The sequence below is a fragment of the Plectropomus leopardus genome, chromosome 3 (genome assembly GCF_026936395.1).
Source record: "Plectropomus leopardus strain MGB_pleo_1.0 chromosome 3, ASM2693639v1, whole genome shotgun sequence".
NCBI lineage: Eukaryota > Metazoa > Chordata > Actinopteri > Perciformes > Serranidae > Plectropomus > Plectropomus leopardus.
The window spans coordinates 1,164,605-1,183,059 of record NC_142178.1 but is presented as its reverse complement, the minus strand read 5'-3'; the positions used below and the strand labels follow the sequence as shown (position 1 = coordinate 1,183,059).

The 18,455-nt window shown below is 40.3% G+C and overlaps 1 protein-coding gene across 1 annotated transcript; it reads right to left on the bottom strand.

Moving 5' to 3' along the window:
* Positions 1-16,830: 16,830 nt before the first annotated feature.
* On the bottom strand, positions 16,831-17,706 carry LOC121941830 (uncharacterized). Its single transcript, XM_088075252.1, has one exon. The coding sequence runs from the start codon at positions 17,704-17,706 to the stop codon at positions 16,831-16,833; it is 876 nt and encodes a 291-aa protein (XP_087931378.1).
* Positions 17,707-18,455: the final 749 nt, after the last annotated feature.

The window sequence follows — 18,455 nt, the reverse complement described above, 5'->3', positions numbered from 1 at the left end:
AACGAATATCTGAGGCCAACATGGAGCTGCCACATACATAATACACAATGTGAGATTTCCCATTTCTTTCAGGGGTTTCAGAATAATGGTGGCATATGCATATGGGAGATGAGCTCTCACACACATAAATAAGCACGCACACACTGACACATTCTTCAGCCTGTCTGTCCCTGCAGAAACAAGAGACACTATATCCACCTGTGGTCTGTGGATGTAATGAGGTTGGAGAGAGCACAAGCTTCCTTCCTTGGGCTCTAATACCTGTGTTTGTGTCTGTGAGTGCGTGTGTGTGTGTGTGAGCGCGCGCATGCGTGGCTGCGTACCCCACTCCGGGCTGTAATACACAGTGGACTATTTCTGACCATGCCCCTGTATCCGTCTCCATCCATATTGGCTGCCGGCTGCCTGAGAATTGCTGGGGTCCTTTGACAGATGTTAAGGGAAGGAAGTCCGCCAGCAGCAATTCTATATGTGGGAACACAATTGGAGCCATGACTTTATTGTCTTAAAGGTGAAGTTCAACCAAAAGTGAAGTGGAGAGGCTGGCCAGAAACATGATTAAATGAAGAAACAGTAGGAAAAAGCATGGCTTTATGGCAGATCTATTGTCAGTTTGTTTAAAATCAAGTCAAAAAAGAAGAGGTAGTGTGACAAATAACAACAAACATGACCATTATTTATTGTTGGATGGATCCAGGAGAGCTAAAATGAAGGTGGAGAGTTGGTCTGCAAGTTGGGCAGGCAGCAAAGAAAGATTGATGGGAAGAAGTCAAATAAAGACAGGGAGAAAGGGATTACTGCACTGGGGGTTGTTGTGAAAAGGAAAAATTATCACCTCATTTTTCATCTTTTTAAAGTAATACGGCATGTAAAACCTCTTTTGAATATAATGATAAGACATTCATAAGATCACAAATGTGTCCACAAACACTCAAATGCAACTCATGCAAAATGCATCAGTATGTTCTCCATTCATACAGTTATGTTATAAAGACGCTTATTTTAACAAAAAGAAGATTAAATGTACAGCTTTTGTTATAGCTAGCACCATTATCTGTTTACAACTGTCACTAGTAAAGAATGTTAGCTATCTGTGACCTCAGCCCTCCATACATTAACCTGTGATTGAGTCACATAGAGTGCACACAACTCCTTCACGTGAAAGTAAGTAATTTTCCTGTATTATTCAGTAGCGGGTTCCGATTCCAAAGTTACAGCATCCCTTCATGCTCAACCGTTTAATAGAGCACATTTTGAGTCACTATATCTTAAAGAATTATTGAAACATGGTAAAAAAGGGGAAAAAAAATATGCAACTCACTATCAGAATCTTGGTTTGTATTTGATCAGCACTGTGTAGTTTTACTGTTTGATCTCTGTTTTTTCAGCCTCCATTTCAATGTGCAGGACGCAGTATGTGGCAATGGTGCCTACTTCCTGTCCACTAACTCTCCCTCTTACAGCTATACAGAGTGTTAAAATATGAAAACATTTTAGGAGATAAAGGCAGTGCAGTAACAGTATCTTGTCATTCACAATCAGCACTGCCTAATTTTACCATTTTACTGGATTTCGGTGAAAATTTGAGAAAGACAGAGTAATGGGCGGGTGAGCCTCTTGACCAGCTCTATACTTTTTGAGGTTGCTGGGACATGGTTTAAAAGGCGGAAATACAGTTAGTTCGAGCAAAAGCCCCATTTGGAGGAGTTTGGCTGTGGCGGGAGGAGGGATATCTATGGAGAGAAGTTTACAACAGTTCATCTGCATATACTACCCACATTGTTTTGATACAAAGCTGACTAAAAATCAGCGAAATATACCTTTGGTGAAACAATGTGTTGAATTTAACTCAGTTCACTTCCTACAGGAAATTAAACTCAAGACATAAGGGCTCTGTTTGGTGCGTCTACAAAGGAAGGCATATTTATTCAACATGTTATAGTTTTAGATTTATGTAACTATAATAAAAATAACAATCTAATAAAGGTTGAACAATTTTCTAAGAAGATGCTCTACCAAACAGTTGATTTGGTCTTTCATGGTAAAGGTAGTGAAGCTCAGCTAATGAAATTAAAACTGACTAAACTGTATGATTTTTTACTGTATGGTAAATGTAGATGTTAAGATAATGAACTGGCATTTTTTCTGAAATAAAAAAGGATGAATATTCATTGTTCTTAATACAATATATTTAATGTCAGTCCACTATATATTTGGTCAAAGAAATTATATTAGTATGATCAGCATTTCTGAGATGTTTCCAAAGTGTATTGGTAAACATGTGTGAAGGTAATATTAGTAATGGTAACATGTCTAATTCCATGATTACAGATTGATATACTTAAACTTAAATATAATTTTGATTTTCTCTTTCGGTTTTACAGTTACCATGAGTGGCCATCTGAACCGATGGTGGAAGCCTATATTTAAAAAACAAAACAAAACAAAACAAAACAAAACAAAAAAAAACCTATGGGGTCTGTTTAAAAAGAAAAAAAAAAGATTTTTAGCTGCAAGGGCATAAAATAAATAAATAAATAAAATCATTGCTTTTTTCTCTTGGTGAGGACTAGGGGTAGTCTCATTCTCACAGATGCCTTCTGTGCGCTCTGAAGGTAAAATGTTAGCCAAGTCAAGTCAAGTCAGGTTTACCAATTAAGTATTAAAAACAAATCACAATCTGCCTCAGAAATCCCTCTGCCCGTGGACCCTCTCAGCACATTAAGAAAAGTCCCAAAAAACCTTTAGTGGGGACAATAAAATTGTAGAAACCTGGAACAGAGCAAATGAGGAGGGATCCGTCTTCCAGGACTGACAAACATGTAATAGATCTCATGCGCACAGAACAGATCAGGGCAAACCAACCATTCAAATCCAACATTTTCACTGGCCACTGCCACAGCCTGTACAGTGGCCAGGGGTTGCACTCCACTGAAGAAGCAGCAGCACAATCTGATGAAATACTGGATTAACCTGCAAATATGATTCTATTTCCCATCAGACAGTAGGCATCAATGAAAAACAATTGATTGATTACAGGTATAAAAACAGAAATGTGCTGTACTTTATTTTTCATTTTTTGCAGGAAACTATGTGAAGAGCCGAGTCCACAAATCGGGTTAGATTGCAAGCAAACAAACATGATGAGCAGAACACACAGTATCATTGTGTGTGGCTGTGTGTGTGTATATATATTTCTGCATTTTGTATGTGCGGTGTTAGTTAATGTCCTCATAAGTAAATCCTTTGAATTTCTTGGCTTCATTGTTAGATTCTGGTCCAGGTTGACCATTTACACAGCAGCAGCTGATGATGGAAGGTGAAGTATTCTCTTTTCTCTCGGAGTCTGGTTGCTGACGAGCACTTTGTCAAACTCCTCTGCCTGACATCGGCTCGATGTGCCAACGAGTGCTTGCAGGTTGCCTCATTGGTTCTGTCCAGAATCATTTCCTCTGTGGGTCTGGATACGAAGCGCTCGAATATGGATGTCATGTTATGAATGCAAGTAGCAAAGCTTTTAAGCCCAGGATCAATCCGAACTCCACACTGGAAGCTTGACAGTCTGCCTCAGCTTTGTTATGGTGATGGTGACTCATTTAGACCATCTTTCCATATCTATGGCTTTTCATGTGAATGTTTGGAATGGAGGTGTTGGAAGACTCTTCCTCTGAATCCTTCTTTAGAGGCAACTTTCCATCCTGCATCCCACACTGAAACACCTTCTACCAATCTGTCCAGAGTAAGAGCCAATGCACATCACATGCTCTGTCAGCATTATCGGTATCCTTCTGCATTAGTTGTTTATGCTCTGAGATGCGGTTACCATGATGTCAACAAATGCAATGAAGCCGCCTGTGTGCGTTGTATGTTGACGCGACCTGTGCTGTCTGCTGGCGAATAATAACAACGCCACCTGTTCTGTCCAAGCGCGTTCTCATCTGACACCATTCAGCCATGTTCCAGCTTTTGGCGTCATACTTGTATGCTGAGGAGCCATATTTGACAAGTATGGAGGGGGAACGGGCTGGAAATCCACGCATTCACTCTAGAGCTGACTGTCCCTGCATCTTATTCATCTCAGAGTAAGTGTTTACAGAGTATTATCCGTCGGCCAGAGGTATATTGATCATATCCACCCAGGAGAATATGTCATGTGAAACTTTTCATCCCCCTACGTGAAAAAAAATGGACCTGATTGTGACCCGCCACACATTTGACTCGTCAGTAATATCTGGAATCCCTGGTGTACAACCTATGAACATGAACCCAGAGGCAGCTGAGGCAGCACCTTCAAGAAAATGAATCAATAAAAGTCTTCAGGTCAAAATGACCCATGACATTAACTTTGTATATAAAATCAGCACTGACATCACAATATATTCTGGTGTCCAAAGTTTGAATAAAAAAAAATGACATTAACAGGGAGAAATCAGTAGAAAGTCACCATTGTGATAGCATTTTTTCACTTTTCACTCTCGTTATTATTATTATTATTAACTGGCATATGTTTTCTTTGGTTTCTTTTTCCCTTGTTATTCATATAACCTCTCCAAACCATTTTTCTCAGGGCATAAAGGGTTAAGAAGGCTTCCTTAAAGTTTTCCAAAAATTACCTGCATCCAAGCTTTTGTAAAACAAAAACAATTGTTGACATTATTATTATTATTATTATTATTATTATTATTATTATTATTATTATTATTATTATTATTATTATTATTATTTTATCAAATAAAGTATAAAAGGACAAACTACTCTGAACTCTCTTTAATCTTTTGGCCTTGTGGCTGTCCCTTAAAGAGAGTATTCTCCAGTGTTTGTTGTTTCGGTGCAGCCTGAGTCTGAGTTTTCTGAATCAGCTGTATCCAGTTAAATGTTTATTTCAAACGTCCTCACATCTTTTGGGCAGATTAAGATTTATTAATAGATAAGTTGGTTTTTTGCTTGTGGGGTTTTAACGCATTTGCAGCGACTTCGTTCCTTGTTGGCAGGTACATGGATTACACCTAGATAGTTAGCAAATTTGATTGGTGGAAGTTGCAAAAAATAAACGACTATCATCAGATTTAGATAATGACTGAATGAAATCTGACTGAACACAGACTGCATGCAGTGTGTTGTTACCAGAGAAGTGTTTGGAAAAGCAAAACAAACAAAAAAACATGACATGACACTCAACTAAAGGACATTACTTCAAATTTTCATTGTAAGAGCATCTACACAAATGAATTATTAACACAAACTTTTTGTTAGTTTTTATGGTATAAATGTTTATTTGTGTGTACTTCACTCTCGTATTTCTAAAATAAACAGAAATATCCCCTTGCTTCTCGCAGAAATTGTGTTAATTGGAGACTTTTGCAGGCTGCAGAAGAGCAGGGATGGACTATGTTAAATAACATTGTCCAGTTGTTTGTGTTATTGTGTCCACCCTGTGGTTGTAAAAATCAAACTGAGGAGTCTGAGCAGCACTTTGAAGAGGCAGTGTGACCGTTTAAGACCAGACCAGAGAATTCATTTAAATCTACAACTCAATTTAGACTACAGAGTCTAACTCAACTTTCTGCTAGTGTCTGTCACCCATTCTAATCAGGTTATCTGAGACACACACACACACACACACACACACACACACACACCAGACACAGATTCAGCCATACAAAACAAACACACACACACAGTACAGAGAAACAGAAAGAAAAATGGACACACATGTTGAAGTCATATACTGTACGCAGAAAAACACACAAACTGCTGGAGTGATAAACAGAGAGACTGTGAAAATCACTAGTGAGATCCATCCCAGACCCAGCAGCCAACACTTAAGATCAATAATAATTTATCGGTAGCTTTCTTTCTTTCTTTATCTTTCAATTCTGCAGAGAGAGAGAGAGAGAGAGAGAGAGAGAGAGAGAGAGAAGACTGGATGAAGGAAATGTGTGTGTGGCCTTGGAAGTTGATTAAAAACAGGTGCGGTGACAATCACATCAAAGTGATGGACGCCTTGTGTGCTTGTTTGGCTTTTATTGTGTGTGTTTGTGTGTGTGTGTGTGTATGTGTGTGCTCCTGCGTGCGTCAATGGCTATTGATTGTTGATCATAATTCTCTCTGTGCAGTTGGGGCCTCTCCATCACAACAATTCACTGGAGTCTGCATTGACTTATGGCTTGCAAACTTCTGTCAGCACTTACATGCTCTAAATAACAGAACAGAGAGAAGTGACAGATGGATATCGGGAGGGATGGAGAAAGAGGGCGGGAGAAAAAGGAAATCCATTCTATAGAAGTTAATTTCAATCTCCAGCAGATTCCAGCAGTAACAGTGTGAGTGCTGTAATGTTGCTCAGTCACTGTGAGAGAGCCTCCGCTTGTTTTGTTACCACCCTTTGCTTTTCCCTTGCATTCTAGCACCCTCCATTGACCGTTTCCAGTACTGCAGGGATGAAACAGCAGAATTTAGAGAGCCACCCCATTGACAGCGATTCGTTTTTTCTGCAACGAATCAAACCACGAATGTAGCGAGGCGTCTCAATGGTGTTGCTAAGGAAACGCAAAGGCATTATTACACACATTATCAGCCTGACGACGAGAACCCCTGAGGCAGTTCACAGACATTATGGCAGTTTGTTGCTAGGACTGTCTGGAAGAGAAAAGAGGAGGGAAGAGAGGGAGGCAGGGGAAAAAAAGGTGCATGTCAGAGACCATGACTGACTACAACAAATGAAGAAGACAGACAGCAAAGACAAATAGTTAATAAAGACTGACAGCTGAGCGACTGATAGGCAGACAGACTGTGAGAAAGACAGCTGGACAGAGCGTTAGACTAATATTAAGATGGAAAAGATAAAAATAAGACAGATATGGGGAAAAAAGTCAAACAGCCAGATGGAAGATAGACGTCAAATAGACGGGCGAACAAACAGAGGAAGACAGGCAGATGAGCAGACAGGCTGACAAACAAATAGACGGACAGGCAGGCTGACAAATAGGCAGACTAGGAGGACAAAATGAATCCATAACCCATAAAGCATTCTTCTACGGTCAACATACATGCAATCCTCTGGCCACCTGGTTGGATTAAAGTGTGTACTGGCTGTCAGGAAAGCAACACACACACACACACACACACACACAGGCTACACTATCACATGTTGCAAGTTGCCTTCTAGTCTTATTTTGCACAGAACAAACTTCATAGTGAGTATGTTTACATGCACAAAATATTCTGGCTTTTGCCCTTATGCCGAAGAAGACAATATTCCTATTATAAGCTGTTGACATGTCTAATGAAAATGAATATTTCACCAGTACTCCTGTTAACATGCAGCCGTGCATACTCTGATAACATCCCCCAGCAGAGCTGCTTGTCATTTGACTTACTTGCATCATGAAAGAATTTTCACAGTTTTCCAGACTTGTTTGACTCTCTCTTTCCATGCTTACCTTCATGAAAAGGCCAGCGCGATGATATTTGTATGTATCCAAAAATATATTGATATCCAAGTCTCAGAAAGTTTTAATCAGGGATGATTCTCCTGACAACCAAAAATGTGGGATTTTCTTTTGCATGCATCTTTACCCAACAGCCTTCAAACTGTTTGACTTCAACCTGCGAGTTGGTTTGTGTACAACATAAACATGACAACACACAGAGCCAACTGTAAACAGATAGGACACTGTTTGTCGCCAACTGCAGTGAAAATCTGAACTGAGACATGTATTCCGAATTGGCATATATACATGTCCAAATAATGCTCCCAAAACCCAAATAATATATCCCACGTCTTAAACGGAAAATGTTAAATTCAGGAAATGGCCTGATCCAGAATATTTAAATGCAATATGCTGACCCACAGAAAAATTCAGAAAATTGTCATATTTGAAATAATAGCATCGTACTGGTGTAAAATGAAACCATGGTCATTGTGTGCCTGTGCATGCTTGTTTGCTTGTCTGTGTGCCCTTTTTTCACTGTGTGTATGTACAGTATGTGTGTTATGAATACAGTATTTAGGGCCATTTGATTGGAGGAATATATAACAAAAGGTCAAGCTGTCGGAAAAACAGCCAAGTTCATAGAACAGAATACCAAATATCTTCCGCTGCCATCATACATTCAGTGCATGTGTGTGTGTGTGTGTGTGTGTGTGTGTGTGTGTGTGTGTGTGTGTGTGGAGACACCTTTAGGTTTTAATGCCTGTTTACTACACTGAGTGAATACAGTGTGTGCACTGTAATGTGTGTGCAAAGCAAAAGAAAAGGCACACATTCTTTGTTTTTCCCACACATTTGTGCACAAACACACGCTTGCTGCATCGCTACATGATTCATTTACCATCCATTTCTCTTTCCTGTGTGTGTGCGTGTGTTTACTGCGAGCAAATCAATTAACATGCTCCACATATAAAGGGATTGATAGTGAGGGAGAGAGAAGATGAAAGCAGAGAGGAGCAGTTAACACAGCAACTCCTGATAAATGCATAGAGCCCTCATTATTGTGTAAATGAAAAAGAATGGTTCCTTTCGTTCCCTCCCATCCACTTCCCTCCTTTCCTCTGCCCTGTCTCCCTGACCTGATAAAAGTTTCAGCCCCTCTTCCTTCCTCCCTGCTTCTTCTCTTTTTCTCTCCTCCCTCCATACTTGTGCAGTTTATCCCACTCTCCTGCACTCAGCCTCATTTCTCTCCTTTTCCCTCTCCTTGCCTTGTCTCTTTACTTCCTGTCCTTTTGTAAGTTTTATTGTCCTCTCCTTTCTCTTCTCCCCCTTTCCTTCCCTCCTTTTTCTCACCTTCCTTTTTACCTTCCTCATCACCCCTACCTCCCACACCTGCCCTTCTCTTCTTTCATCTTCTCAGCTCCTCTCCCCCTCCTCCATGTCACAGGGTATCATGGTTAATTAGCCAGTAGTGAATGTGGACTCTCAATAACTTTTCAACAGGAGTGAGGGATGCCTTCGTTGTTATTCTGCTTTTTCCTCCTTCTCCATCTTCTCCTTCTCCCTCTACCTCTTCTTCCTCCTGCCTCTCTGAAGACAGGATAAGCCGGCCCTCGATTTGTTGTCCTGAACTTTAACTTGTTCCCTTCTTGCTTTGATGAAAAGTTGGGCTTTTTTCCCACCGAGGAAGAGGGGACGTGTGCCAGTTTGTGCCTGTGCTTGATAAACTGCCAGAAACTACAAAAAAAAGAGAAATGAATATTGCCACTTTGAAGTGGGACCTACATTGTCATCTTGCGGCGCTTTGTGCATTTTATTAACATGTGGTGTCATAAATAAATTGTCCTTGTCTGGCATTCTTCACATATGCAATTTTAAATGAAATTCAGTAGAAAGTTTCACTTTCAAAGAAGGTTATTTTACATGCTGGTCATTTTCAGTACATAAAGCTAGAATGTGAGATTCTGAGGCAGAAGGCAACCCGCCATTTAAACTCTCCTCTTTGTGCTGTTTTGGGTGTATTTTTGCTCTCTTCGCCACCATTTTGTCTCTGGGTTGTATTTTATGTTGCTGAGCTTGTAAATGGCCTCTCCCAGTGAGACTGCACCTGCATTAGTCAACCTGATAATTTAGATTAATTATAGTCACACAAACAAGAGTGTGTGCAAGTAGGCACATGCACACACTCTCTCACACACACACAGGCAAGGATAAAGCAGTAAGTATAGCTTTATGCTACAAGGTAACTTTGTCCTGTAGCTCTTGGACTTTAACATGTGCCAGAATGTGCACACAGATATTCAAAAATACACCACGTTGGTGAGGCATCGATAGATAAATAGATAGATAGATAGATAGATAGATAGATAGATAGATACATAGATAGATATAGATAGCTTATTACAAAACATTTACAAAAAAAAAAAAACAAAAAGGGATAGAGACTGTAAGATAAGAATAAATGGTGGTGCTCCGGTGGTTGACAGTGCAGGTATTGCAATGTAAAGTGATTAAATTAAAGTGTAGGAGTAGTGCAGGGCTAATGAATACTATGTTATGGATAATATAGAATGCAAAGCCAATATAAATATGTAAACAGAATGTGTGGAAACAGTGTGATGAGGAATAAGAAATGCTGGAAAACATAAACTATAAAAAGCAACCATAAGGTTAGATAAAAATTCAAACAGATGCAGATCTAGTTAGTGCAAATGCAACTGGGAGGTAAATTTCTACATAAAATACAAATGCAAATTGTGCAGAGCTTAATATAACCAGTAGCTTTTCAGTCCAGCAGAGTAAGAAATATGATTTGAAGGTGAGCATTCAATCACTCTAACTTGTTTCAGCCTCCCATCGCTGGGAGGAGGTGAATATTATGGCCTGGAGGACAAAAGACTTTCTCCATCTGTTTGTTGAGCAGGACTGGGAGAGCAGTCTGCCACTGCACACAGACTCTGCTTGGTTAAGATGCTGTAAAAAGGGTGCTGGATATTGTCCATGATTAAATATAGATAGTGTAGGCAGTGTGGTTGCACTGGGACCCATGAAGTTGGCCCCCCCTCCAACAATATGCTATACAAAAAATTGAAGCTGGTGAGGATATATTACCTTCATGATACACTTATTATCAAAAATCTAACTTGTTTTTCAACATATACACTATGCACTATGGCTCATCATGATAGTGTGCACTGGGGCCTGTTTTAACTGCCTTACGCCACTGTGGTGGAGATTTGCTTTATTCTCTAATACAAATAATTCTTTTGTGGGCAAAGCTGGCATATTGTAACGCCTATTGTGCAAGAAGGGCATTGTTGTTGAGCAGCCACTGAAAAGATGGGCTCATTTTATTCAGAAAACACAGTGTAATACCTGTCCCGTTCCCCCCAAGGACTTTTATTTTAGCAATGCATTATTTCTTTTTTTTTTTTTTTTGCAGACTAATATTAACAATTCCTCTGACATTATATTATAAATGTCTATATACTGAGCCATTCTGCAGCAGATAAAGATATACATCTATGTGGCAGGTGAGTGTGAATTATAGGATCAATGGAGGAATACACACACTCTCAGTGGCTGCCTTGTCACTGCTGAATACATGGAAACAAATAGAAAATGGCTCAATCCATGCTGATCTTCATGATGCATTGAGTAATAAATTGCACATTCGCCGTTTCATATTTAAAATAGAGGACACAATTGCTCAGTGAGTTTGTTTTCCTTGGCCTAAAGCATTGTGAGTAAGTTTACTTTGTTTATGAGCCTGTAATTTGGCAGTGTAAACATAGTCAAAGTGAAGACAAAAATGCAACGAAGTCTCATGGATTCCTGCGTCTTGTCTGCAATAGTTTTGTCAAGTCCTCATAGTGCCAATATTGAGCTGCACATCAGGGGTGAAAACTCAAGACGAAGAATGCCACAGACTCATGAGATACAAGCATATCTCTACTTTTTGCTATGATTCCCACTCTCAGAAGATCAGCCTAGTCTAGGACTTTCAAAGCATGATGAATATTAGGTATCAGATGTCAGAAACTGTGTCTCTACAGCCATTAAACCAAACAGTATCATCTAATTCTTAACATGGTCTGAAGTGAAATTCAAATTTTCAGATGAATCTTAACGTGGCTATTAAATACAATCTCATGTAAAGAAATGAAACTAGCCAAATCAAAGAAATTGTTTGACATCCAGAGAAATAATTGAACAAGCTTTTTTTGCGGTGAGTTAGAAGAAAAGATACATTCATTCATTAGCCATACAAGCTTGTCCTTTTAAAGGTCACGGGGGAGCCTATCCCAGCTGACATTGGGTGAGTGGCGGGGTACACCCTGGATAGGTCACCAGACTATCACAGGACTGACACACAGAGACAAACAACAACTTATGCTCACATTCACACCTACGGCTAATTTAGAGTCACCAATTAACCTGCATATATTTGGACTGTGGGACAAAGCCGAGGAACCCAGAGAGAACCAACGCTGACACGGGGAGAACTTGCAAACTTCATACGGAAAGGCCCGTCATCCTAAATGTGATCCCCAACCCTGCTGTTGCTTAACAGCAAGAGGATCCCAGTTTCAAACTCAGGCTGGGGGGTGCTAACCACTGCACCACTGTGCTGCCTGACAAAATATGAAGCACTCTTATTCCTGTGGGGAAAAATGAAGCTTAGCTTGTTACACTTTGGTTTTTGTGTGAATTAAACTAACAGGGGATGACGTGTTGACGAGCTTTGAAGGAGCTGGTTGGTGGACTTTGTTACTTTTGTGCAGACTGGTTGTTTACCCGTCTTAAGTCTTGATGCTAAAATAAGGTAACTTTAAGCTGCAGGTGCAATTGTTACATCACTGTGCAGACATGTGAGTGATGTAAATGATCTTACTCTCTGCAAGAAGGCAGTTAAACATATTTACAAAAATACTGCACCCATTCTTGAATTGGAAACATGGCACATAAATGTGGATACTTTGTCTATTTATTTATTAAATATGTATTTGCATGTGATTTAAAAAAAAAAAGTTAGAATATATGTCACACCCTGCTGAATTTGTTTACATGTTTTTTTTCATATATGTTTCTGTTTACAAAAACACAGTAAGCAAAATGATGTTTTGATGTTTTGTTTTGTTTTGTTTTGTTTTGCTTATCTTCTTTTTCTTTACATATTTTTTTTGTGCTTATCTGCCTGTCCATTTATTTAAAAAAATGTATAGACAATATATATATATATATATATATATATATATATATATATATATAAAATCAATTTTCTAATTGTTTTTCTTATCAGTGTTAAGAGACTATATGCACTAATTGATAGTTTCATGGGAAACCTCATTTGTCAAGCCCCTTGAGGTTTTCTGGGTTTCCCCTGCATGTCTCTTTTATTGAAATGTATAACATTGCTGTTTTTAACATGTGCTAAATAAATCAAATCAAATCAGTATATTTTAAATTATGGTCTGGTTCAATTATGGAGTGTAATAACTTTAATATTGAGAAATGTATAGTTTTAGTAACATTATGAAATGTCTTGTGTTTTGAGAAGCCCTTGAGCACCTTAGGCTCCTTTTCTTCTGTGTACAATTGGTGGCAAGATGTCAGTTTGTTATCAGCCAATCAGAGCCAGATAGAGTTAACCTACCAGGTTCTTACAGAAGGCTGGACTAAGAAAGAGGAGGAACAGACCAAGAGTGAAGACAGCGGAAGAAAGTATGGAGTTAGTAAGCTGTCTGTTATCTTACTGTTTGTTATTCGGTAATGACCTGGTATGTATTTATATATATATATATATATATATATATATATATATATATATATATATATAGTATATGTGTGTAACCTATATTCAAAAACAAGTGTACAAAGCCGTCTTCAGTGAGTAATTGGGTTAATTTGGTGCAAACAGCCTCACCACGTGTGAATTGTTGCTAACTGGCCATCACCCTGGCTAGCTTGGAGGAGAGAGACTGCATGTGGGAAACCCATGTGGGAGTCTCTGAGTGAGGATGGACAAATTAGCTTAGGCTATAAATGCTCTGGTATGTGGCATCAGTTTTATGCTATATACTTGTCCCTATACAAATAAAAATGAAATAAATAAATAAATGTGAACAGTAAGGATGTGAACATTTATGTTTGAAAGTCAAGTCAAGTCAAGTCAATTTTATTTATAGAGCCCATTATCACAAAACATGGTTTGCCTCAGAGGGCTTTACAGTGTACGACATCCCTCTGCCCTTAGACCCTCACATCACCCAAGGAAAAACTCCCGAAAAAGAACCCCTGTAATGGGGGCAAAAAAGGAAGAAACCAGTACAGCCACAGCACGAGCACAACCAAAGGTAGGGTCACAGCATCAGCACAGCTATCACCACGGTCAGGCACAGTCAAGGTTACGGCCAGGATCCGGGAAAACTAGGAAACAAGGGAGCAGGAATGCTCCCGAGAGGCAACGGAATTAGCGTAGTGCAGTTCAACAGACCCAGGCTCTGTAATCACGAGCCCCAGATAGTGACAGTACCACATGGCTATCACAGATGTAAGGCTAAGCTAAACTACTGAGGCTAAGCTAAGCTTGCAAACGGCAATGCAGTTAACAGATATGCATGATTTTCCGATGGCGGCATTGAGAGAAGGAAAAGGAGCTCAGCATATCAGAGGAAGTCCCCCGGCAGGTGAAACCTATGTCAGCCTAACTATGGGCTGGTCCAGGCAGCCTGAGCCAGCCCTAATGATAAGCTTTATCAAAGAGGAAGATCTTAAGTCTACCCTTAAAAGTTGAAACAGTGTCTGCCTCCCTGACTGAAACTGGAAGATGGTTCCATAGGAGAGGAGCGTGGTAGCTGAAGGCTCTGGTTCCTATCCTACTTTTGGAAATGTTGGAAACCACAAGTAACCCTGCATTTTCAGAGCGCAGTGATCTTGAGGGTTGGTAAGGAACTATGAGCTGCGACAGATAGGATGGAGCCTGACCATTTAGAGCTTTGTAAGTAAGGAGGAGGATTTTAAATTCAATCCTGGATTTCACAGGGAGCCAGTGCAAAGAAGCTAAAACAGGAGAAATATGATCCCTTTTCTTGCTTCCCGTTAAAACACGAGCAGCAGCATTCTGCACCAGTTGGAGAGACCCAAGAGATTTGTTGGGGCAACCAAATAATAGGGAGTTACAGTAATCCAGCCTAGAGGTGACAAATGCATGTACTAATTTTTCAGCATCTGTTTGGGACAGGATATGTACCGAAGCACCGAACCTTGTGGCACTCCAAAGTAGACCTTAGTATGTGCGGAGGGTTGATCATTGATATGAACAAATTGTGAAAGATCTGATAAGTACGATTTAAACCAGACTAGTGATATTCCTTTAAGGCCAATTAAGTTTTCAAGTCTGTGCAGTAAGATTTGATGGTCAATGGTGTCAAATGCGGCACTGAGATCTAATAGGATTAAAACAGAGACCAGACCTGTGTCAGACGCGATAAATAAGTCGTTATTAATTTTTGCAAGTGCCGTCTCTGTACTATGATGAACTCTGAAGCCTGACTGAAAGTCCTCGAATAAACTGTTATCTTGGAGAAAGTCACAGAGCTGATGAGCAACCACTCTCTCAAGGATTTTAGAAATAAAGGGGAGATTAGATATCGGTCTATAGTTCGCTAAAATCTCAGGATCGAGAGTGGGCTTCTTTAGAAGAGGTTTAATGACAGCTACTTTAAAGGACTGTGGTACATAGCATGTTAATAAAGACACATTGATTATATCTAATAAAAAGTTGTCTAATAAGGGCAAAACTTCCTTAAGGAGCTTAGTTGGGATGGGGTCTAGCAGGCATGTTGATGGCTTAGATACAGAAATCAAAGTATAGAGTCGATGAAGGTCAATGGGGGAGAAACGGTCCAAATAAATTTCAGGCCTTGCTGTCATATCCAGGCTATCTGAGTCCGGGATCAGGTCAGTTAAGGGCAAGAGGTGATGGATTTTATCTCAAATAGTAATAATTTTATCATTAAAGAAACTCATAAAGTCGTCACTGCTCAGGGCCGAAGGAATACAAGGCTCTATGGAGCTGTGACTCTGAGTCAGCCTGGCTACAGCGTTGAAAAGAAACCTGGGATTGTTTTTGTTTTCCTCAATTAATGATGAATAATAGTTTGCCCTGGCATGGCGGAGGGCCTTCTTATACACTTTAAGACTGTCCAGCCAGACTAAACGGGACTCTTCCAGTTTGGTTGAACGCCAGTGTCTTTCAAATTTTCGTGATGTTTGTTTCAATGTGCGAATCTGGAGGTTAAGCCATGGAGCTAATTTTCTTTGTTTCATTCTTTTCTTCTTGAAAGGTGCAACAGTGTCGAGAGCTGATCACAGTGAGCCAGTAGCATTATCGATGAGACAGTCAATTTGAGAATGACTTAAGTTAGTAGTAGTGTTCTCTGTAAGATATGGTAATGATGTCAAAGCAGAAGGAATTAGTTTCTTAAATTTAGCCACTGCTGAGATAGACAACTAGAATAGTAGCTCTTACTGAGAGGCTTGTAGTCGAGTAAGACAAAAGTGAAAGTTATTAAATAATGGTCTGACAGACCAGGAATCTCAGGAAAGACTAATAAATCTTCAATATCGATGCCGTATGCAAGGACTAGATCGAGGGTGTGATTGTAGCGGTGGGTGGGTTTATGTACACACTGGCTGAAGCCAATTGAATCCAAAAGCATGGAGAAAGCAGAACTAAGGCTATCACTATTAACATCCATGTGAATGTTAAAATCCCCTACGATAATAATTTTGTCTGATTTAAGCACTAAACTTGATATAAGCTCAGAGAATTCAGATAGAAATTCAGAGTATCGGCCAGGGGCGCGGTACACTATTACAAATAGAATTGGCTGTAGAGTTTTCCAGGATGGGTGAGAAAGTCTAAGAAAAAGGCTTTCAAATGAACTATAGTTTAGCTTAGCCTTAGTGAGAATTGCTAAGCTTGAATCAAAAATAGCAGCAACTCCCCCTCCTTGGCTAGTGTGCCATGCAACGTGACTATTTATATGACCAGGAGGAGTGGATTCATTCAGGCTAACGTACTCTTCAGGACAAAGCCAGGTCTCAGTGAGACATAATAAATCAATATGGTTATCCAATATTAAATCAGCGACTAAATGAGCCTTCATTTAATTCTCCTGTTATGATGCTGTTTGACAGGAGATGACTTAATTTTTATGAGATTTTCTTGTACAACCCCCTTTTTGTTTATTTTAGCTTTAAACAAATGAAGTGGTCGGGGGACAGACACCGTTTTTAGAACATTTACATTATGGGTGTGTGACTGTGCTAGAGGAAGCTCAGAGAAGCGTGTAAGACTGCGACTCTGAACCCTGGTCCCAACTCTGGTTTGTCATGGCTTTGGGCTTCTAATAAACTCGGCCAGATTCCTAGAGAGGAGAGTGGCTCCATCCAAAGTGGGATGGATGCCGTCCCTCCGGATAAGACCAGGTTTCCCCCAAAAGGAGTGCCAATTATTAACGAAGCCCACATCATTTGCTGGACACCACCACGACAACCAACAGTTGAGTGCTGACATGCGGCTAAACATGTCATCACTGGTCACATTGGGGAGGGGTCCAGAGAAGATTACGGTGTCCAACATCGTCTTGGCATACTCACACACCGACTCTATGTTAATTTTAGTGACCTCCGATTGGCGTAACCGGGTGTCATTGCCGCCAACGTGAATAACAATCTTACTGTGTTTAGCCTTAGCCAGCAGCTTCAAATTTGACTCAACGTCGCCCGCTCTGGCCCCAGGGATACATTTGACTATGGCCGCTGGTGTCACTAACATCACGTTTCGCAAAATAGAGCTACCAGTGACCAAGGTTGTGTCCTCGGTCGGTGTGTGGTTGAGCGGGGAGTACTTATTTAAAACATGAAGGCGGGGTGGGTGGTGTACCGTGGGCTTCGGCTTACTATGCTTCGCTCGGACAGTCACCCAGCCTCCCGGCTGCACGGGGGTTGCCGGGGGACGGCTAGCAGAGGCTATGCTATGTCGGTCCGCACTGGCTACAGGGGGCTTGCTAACTATTGTAGCTAAAGAGGGATTATCCACGGTGCGGAGCCGCGCTTCCAGATCGCTAAGCCTCGCCTCCAGCGCAGCAAATAAACTACACTTGTTACAGGTACCACTATCACTGAAGGAGGCAGAGGAGTAACTAAACATCTGACACACTGAGCAGGAGAGAGCAGAAGAGGGAGAATAGCAGGGAGAAGCCATCGCTAACCAGAGCTAATGCTAACGAAGCTAACGGGCTAACAGTGAGAGAGCGGTTGTGAATACACAGGAAAAACCGCTAAGAGGAGGAGACAGCTGTGAGTGATTAAGTAAAACTCGTGAGTTTTCGGTCACAGACAAATAAAAAGCAGTCGAAGTAAGGAACAAGTAATAAGATTAGCTGGGAATCGCTCGTAGGAGCAGCTCAGAGACGCTACCAGAGGCACAGACAAAGATGCACCGGAAGTGATGTAACACACTTACCTGCAGTACATCAGCACGTCCACCTCCAAGATAGGAGGTTCATTATTTTTATGAATTTCTGGGTAGTGTGCCTCGGACGTTGCCACATGCTGCTGCAGTAGATGCGCTCAGGACTGGCTGATGCACGCCAGAGGAGGCCATGTTTCTTCCACACGGTCAGAGCCTCAGGAGGGGTTTTTCCACCGAATAGGAGGTTTGAACAGACTGTTACAAATTGCTTTCTGAGTTAAAGGAAAGTAAGTAGAGATGAAGTATTTTTCTTGAAGATTTCAATGAACACCAAAAAGTGTGCCAACAGTGTGATACCACAAACTGAGTTATAAAAACCTGGGTATTTTTATTTTCACTTCATTTTCTTTGGGTCACCAGTGAGATTTAAAGGCGTTCTTTTGTTTTGTTTTGTTTTGTTTTGTTTTTTTCTTTTTTGTAAGAAATATTGCAATGTTTATTACATTAAATCCATGTGTTAAAAATGTGTTGAAGTGGCA